The 6,686-nt window shown below is 43.0% G+C and overlaps 1 protein-coding gene across 1 annotated transcript; it reads left to right on the forward strand.

The window, feature by feature from the left end:
* Positions 1-376: 376 nt before the first annotated feature.
* LOC112239145 (ermin-like) lies at positions 377-2,557 on the forward strand. Its single transcript, XM_042319366.1, has 3 exons — positions 377-867; positions 1,460-1,791; positions 2,323-2,557. The coding sequence occupies exons 2-3, from the start codon at positions 1,501-1,503 to the stop codon at positions 2,332-2,334; spliced, it is 303 nt and encodes a 100-aa protein (XP_042175300.1). The 5' UTR covers positions 377-867; positions 1,460-1,500; the 3' UTR covers positions 2,335-2,557.
* The last annotated feature ends 4,129 nt before the right edge of the window (positions 2,558-6,686 follow it).

Genomic DNA, 6,686 nt, shown 5'->3' on the forward strand with positions numbered 1-6,686 from the left:
GAGAGAGACAGAGAGGGAGACGGAGAGAGAGAGATAGACAGAGACAGAGACAGAGAGAGAGAGTGAGACAGAGAGTGAGACGGAGAGAGAGAGAGTCAAAGAGAGACGGAGAGGGGGGGGGGGGCTACAGAACTGTCTGAGAAGAACAGTTTTCAAAGGAAGGATGGCATTCTGGTGGAATATTTTCCCGGAAGGAATGGAGCTGGAAGTGTTCTCTCATGTCATGCAGATCATTGATCGTATTGGGGATATCTTGTCATAAGAGCCCACCATAGAGCCCGAGCTTGATGGAGATGATGACGAGGATGATGAAGAAGAAACAGATTATAGCTGTGATGACAGTGAGGAAGACATGAGTGCAGCTAGCACAGTAAAGGATGGTGAGGTGGTACAGGGAACATCATCATCATCACAACCACATACTGTAGGTCGCTGTTCTCTAAAGTGGGAATTAGTGTGGTGGTCACAGAGACAATCAATGATGACCCTTGTAATGGGGCCACCATGGCTGCTGCCAGCGATTCCATGGTACAAGAGAGAGGGACAGCAGGAACTACAGCCAAAAATCACAGCGGGATGTTTTAGTCACATCACTGGACAATGGTGAACAGAGAGAGAGAGAGAGAGAGAGAGAGAGAGAGAGAGGGCAGAGTGTTAGCAGTGGGACAGCCTGCGATGCAGAAGAGCCCCTAACAGAGCCCCAGTCACAGACGCTGCCCCCTAGGACTGGGACAGAGCTGTTACAGCTAGAGCTGCTCTGGTCCCCCCAGAGACCTCCAGAGCAACAGAGACAAACTTCTCATCTCGAACCAAAGCCTGGACCAAGCACACAGTGTGACCCAGAGACAGATCTTCACATAGAGCAAGGTGGGAAGCTCCTACAAGCTATTTCAGTATGGTTGATGAGAACAGTTAGTCAGGGATGTGGTATGATTTTTGTATCTTGACATTATTGAATTGTGGAGAAGATACTCAGATAAACTCACAATAAGGAGATATTTTGATGCACTTGGGCACTTACATGCACCTATCTTATTTATGTCTAGTTATGTGTATTGTAGATGAATGGAAAAAATAAAATAGTAATTTATTATCACATGCTCTAGGAACTATGTGTTGTGGTGTGCGAGTGCAGTCGAGATGTATGCGATGCAGCGTATTAACTGCAGGCTCATTGCACACCAACAACTGTAGTGCAACACAAATTAGGGCATCAGGCCTAGCTGGGAGTTTGTGATTAATTAGAATAACAATTAAAGTTCCACAGAGTTGCTCTTCTCATGCAATGCCATGTTACCAACCATTGATTGTCCAAAGTGGGCAGCAGTGTATCAACAAGCCTCTTTTTTATTGGACAAAAAGCCTTTGTGTCTCATCAAGAGAGCTATAATTATGGAGGATTGTTGGCAGAACAACAACTATTGATAAACAATTGAAATGTTTTGTCTCTGTTCACTAGCACCAGTTTCTGCATAACAAGAACAGGAAGTGACATCTTCAATGGAGAGGACGCCACAGGAGACAAAGCTGGAGACTGGGGTGTCCACTGGTCAACCTGCAAAAGGGGCAGGACCTAACACATTCACCAAGCCAAGAGAGAACCATGAGGAACCTGAGGAAGAGTGTGAGGAGGAGGAAGAGGGGTCAAATGGAGGTGGGCGCCAGAGTGGTGGGCGGCAGTCCCCTGGCGAGAAGCCTGGCAGCAAAAATGCTTCAAAGTACAGCACCGTATCCTATAGGAAGATACGAAAAGGGAACACCAAACAGAGGATTGATGAGTTTGAGTCCATGGTAAACACATAACCCCGATGTCACGTACGCGTTTATGAACTTTTTGCCCTGACATTGTGTCACAATAAATCTTTGTATATTAAAATGTCCAATAATTTCAAGAAATGCTTTTTATACAGTTCATAGAATGTAAATCTTCTGTACTGTATGTTATAAGTTAAGTTGAATAATCTACAGCAGGGGTGTCAAACTCATCCCATGGAGGGTCTAGTGTCTGCTGGTTTTTGTTTTTTCCTTTCAATTAAGACCTAGACAACCAGGTGAGGAGCGTTCCTTACTAAATAGTGACCTTAATTCATCAGTCATGTACAAGGGAGGAGTGAAAACACGCAGACACTCCATCCTCTGTGGAATGAGTTTGACACGTGATCTACAGTATTTGCTGTAAACTGGTGTTCAAGTGTGTTTCTTTTGTAGATTGTTCTTAAAATGTTGTTTCAGAGATCCCGTGACGAATACCACAGCGAAACATGTCTTGCCACACACAAAACAACATCCAACTGAATCTGATCCTTTTCTTTCCCATTCCAGTGTATTCCATGAGACCATCCTGAACAGTCAGACCAACAACAGAGATTTGGACTAACAGTGAGCTAACTGCAAAATTGACTTGGATGATAATTATTCTGTGACTTGTAGATTCACTCTACACACATAGAACAGACCTTGAGACAAGAAGGTCTACATTTAGAAAAATATACTTTACACTGAGTGTACAAAACATGAAGAACACTTCCTAATATTGCGTTGCAGAACAGCCTCAATTCTTCAGGGCATGGACTCTACAAGGTGTCGAAAGGATGCTGGTCCATGTTGACTCCAGTGCTTCCCACAGTTGTGTCAAGTTGGCTGGTGGACCATTCTTCATACTCACGGGAAACTGTTGAGTGTGAAAAACCCAGTAGTGTTGCAGTTCTTGATACAAACCGGTGCGCCTGGCACCTACTACCATACCCCGTTCTTTCCCATTCACACTCTGAATGGCACACACACACACAATCCATGTCTCAATTGTATCAAGGCTTAAAAATCCTTCTTTAACCAGTCTCCTACCTTTCATCTACACTGATTGAAGTGGACATCAATAAGAGATCATCTTTCACCTGGATTCACCTGGTCAGTCTGTCATGGAAAGAGCACTCAGTGTACTTTTACATTTACGGACACAAGGTGGCGCTTGAGATCAAGATTAACCGAGGACCAAACAGCAGGCTGTGTCTGTGTGTGTGTGTGTGTGTGTGTGTGTGGTGTGTGTGTGTGTGTGTGTGTGTGTGTGTGTGTGTGTTTCTTTTCACATGGTCTCCCTGGTCAATATCTGTGTGTGAGACAGAGAGAGAGACAGAGAGACAGAGCGAGAGAGACAGAGAGAGAGAGAGAGAGAGAGAGAGAAAGATGAGCCCATTTTGCAATGCAGTATTGTCAGACGTTGTCAAACCTGCTACGTTAATTCTCCTAACCTGCTATGTTAATTCTCTTAACCTGCTATGTTAATTTTCCTAACCTGCTATGTTAATTCTCCTAACCTGCTATGTTAATTCTCTTAACCTGCTACGTTAATTCTCCTAACCTGCTGAGTAAGTTCTCCTTACCTGCTACATTAATTCTCCTAACTTGCTGAGTAAGTTCTCCTAACCTGCTACGTTAATTCTCCTAACCTGCTACGTTAATTATCTTAACCTGCTACGTTAATTCTCCTAACCTGCTGAGTAAGTTCTCCTAGCCTGCTACGTTAGTTCTCCTAACCTGCTACGTTATACTGAATAAGTTCTCCTAGCCTGCTACGTTAGTTCTCCTAACCTGCTACGTTATACTGAATAAGTTCTCCTAGCCTGCTACGTTAGTTCTCCTAACCTGCTGAGTAAGTTCTCCTAACCTGCTGAGTAAGTTCTCCTAACCTGCTGAGTAAGTTCTCCTAACCTGCTGAGTAAGTTCTCCTAACCTGCTGAGTAAGTTCTCCTAACCTGCTGAGTAAGTTCTCCTAACCTGCTGAGTAAGTTCTCCTAACCTGCTGAGTAAGTTCTCCTAACCTGCTACGTTAGTTCTCCTAACCTGCTGAGTAAGTTCTCCTAACCTGCTACGTTAGTTCTCCTAACCTGCTGAGTAAGTTCTCCTAACCTGCTACGTTAGTTCTCCTAACCTGCTGAGTAAGTTCTCCTAACCTGCTGAGTAAGTTCTCCTAGCCTGCTACGTTAGTTCTCCTAACCTGCTGAGTAAGTTCTCCTAACCTGCTGAGTAAGTTCTCCTAACCTGCTGAGTAAGTTCTCCTAACCTGCTGAGTAAGTTCTCCTAACCTGCTGAGTAAGTTCTCCTAACCTGCTGAGTAAGTTCTCCTAACCTGCTGAGTAAGTTCTCCTAACCTGCTGAGTAAGTTCTCCTAGCCTGCTACTAAAAGCCCCCCCACCACAAAACATCTTCCTGCGGCCATGATAGTGCCATTGGCATTGTAACATAGTGGTTGATTGAATTTCAAATTCAAACTACAATGTGGAGGAGTAGATTAAAGTGATTTGTGTGTGAAAGTGATCTAAATGTAGCTAATGTCACAGATTACGGCAGTTTGGAATGTGACATTTAAGCCTTCATTAATATTTATAGACTGTATTTCATTGTGCCCTTACTGCCTGTATTCATATACATATCTACAGAAACCAAAGGAGTAATCATGGGCCAATCATGCCCATTAAGAAAGGTAGTAAACATCAAAGGTCTGATGAGTTGTTTCCCTCCATTCTAATCTTGATTTAGCTGTTGTGACCTGGTGAAGTATGACAGATTAGTTGCCTTTGATAATTTGTCTCTTGGAAGTTTGTTTCATGTTTGTGTTTTTTCTTATGCTGCACGGTGTCGTAAAATGTATTTGATGACATTTTCCAAAGCTAACTTTGTATTCACCTTAGCATATTGTCAACAATAGAGCACGTTCTTGTCTCTTTTTGTGCAGTGGTAGTGTGTGTATTTTATTGAATCCTCTTGGCTGAGACTGGAGAAGGAGAATGCAATGCACATCGTCCGGTTTCATTTGGTTTTGAATAGATGGGAAACAGCTTTATTCAAATGTGACTTTTCGTAGAAGGTTAGGAGAACGTACTCAGCCGGTAAGGAGAATTAACGCAATCGGTCATAAGAATTAGGTTAAGGTTAGGAAAACAGTTAGGGTTAGCTAAAATGTCCCCAAAAAAATCTACTTTTGATGTTAATTTGACAAAAGCTGGAGCCCTTCTAGCCATGACTGTTTCATTTGACAAAAGCTGGAGCCCTTCTAGCCATGACCGTTTCATTTGACTAGAGGCAAATGTCAGATGATATGGCTGCAGGCTACCTGTTCATTCCATGATGAGCTCCGTTGGGCTTCTTTCCTGATGTAGCTGGGGGTCACAGGAGGTACCAGGTCACATTCAGCACTCTGTTGTTCTGGGGCCACGCTTGACCTTTAGAGCAGTTGTGCAGGACAACATTCCTCCAATGCATAAATAAGAATATTCTTTATATGCTACAAAACTATTCTTCTTAACATTGGACTACAGTATGGATACACGACTCTGACACAGAGGAACATCTGCTGCTATACATGTCACCAATCCCCACTAAAAGCAAAGTCCTACAGTACACACACCTGTGATTTGGTGCTGAAGGAGATACAGGTGAAATAAAGGACTTTATCTCATCTGTGGACCTGTGTTCAGCTAGCCATAGAGACAGGGATAGTTAGTGACACTTCTGTGTCATAGTGTTCACACCACCATCATTAGCCAAGCAGGGGGAGCAATATGTGAGGGTCTAATTAGCTTTCTGTAGCAGCAGGGTGGCTAACAGGATTGGTTCTTCTCATACCAATGTCTTTCTTTCCTTTGTTCTTTTGTTTGTTCACTTTCTTTCTTTCTTTCTTTCTTTCTTTCTTGTGGAAGAGGAAGAGCAGGAAGCTGAAATACCCCGGGCTTTTGATTCTCACATGCACTGAACAATGTTCATCGTCTCTCCTGAGGGAATTTCAGTTTTTATTTGAAGTTTTATTATATTTCCTGGACGTTTCTTCAACGTGTCATAATTAAATAGTCACTACATTACCTAATAATAACAACACAAACTGTGTTGATTTGAATTCAAGATCAAGACAACCTTTCGCCATGCAGCACGCTGTTCCAGTTCCTGCTAGTGCTGGCGAATTCCACTGAACGAGCTCTTAATCCAACATATAAAACAGCATCCTCTCTGGTGACATTTCACTAAGACATTAAACCATGATACGTGAGAACTGTTGGGGAAAGGGTGGTTTCAGTGCATGACTATGTGCCCAGTCCTACAGTGGTTCTAGGATTTACAGGTCAGGACTCTTTTTAGTTTTAATATGGAGATGAACAACAGCCTTACAAGACACCTTGCGCTATCACAGAATGTGTCCGTTTTAACAGCTTCCTGTTTTAGAGAGCTTTCTACATTGGTGGTCCGTGCTATCCCGAATCCTTTGGATGTCCCTGCCCCATTGAAGTTGAAAGGTTGAAAGGTTAGTATAAGGGTAGGGGTTAAGGTTAGGGTATGGATGTCCCAAGGATCCCAATTAGCACTTACCGTACATTGGCTCCATCAACCCTCAGAATGGTAGACCATAATATTTGCCAGACTTCGGGGCAACGCCGTAAAGCACCTACATATAAAACTTTGTTTTGGTCGTTGTTGTCTTGGTTTGTAGTCCAATCAGAAAGTAAGGCAGTGCACCCACCCACACACTGTATGAATGGTTGGCAGGTTTGGCCCATTTCTTTCCTTAAGTAATTGTGTTTGAGATACAACAGTAAAAAAGACAGTAGTTTCACCATGACCATTGACACTGAACAATCTTCAAGATTAGAACAAGACCATGAACTGTTAATATGAAGTCCTAGTCTGGGTACCAGTCT

The sequence above is a fragment of the Oncorhynchus tshawytscha genome, unplaced genomic scaffold (genome assembly GCF_018296145.1).
Source record: "Oncorhynchus tshawytscha isolate Ot180627B unplaced genomic scaffold, Otsh_v2.0 Un_scaffold_4246_pilon_pilon, whole genome shotgun sequence".
NCBI classification, from domain to species: domain Eukaryota; kingdom Metazoa; phylum Chordata; class Actinopteri; order Salmoniformes; family Salmonidae; genus Oncorhynchus; species Oncorhynchus tshawytscha.

Bases quoted from the DNA above. Each gene is read 5' to 3' on its own strand.
- LOC112239145 (XM_042319366.1), top strand. From the start codon at position 1,501: ATGGAGAGGACGCCACAGGAGACAAAGCTGGAGACTGGGGTGTCCACT.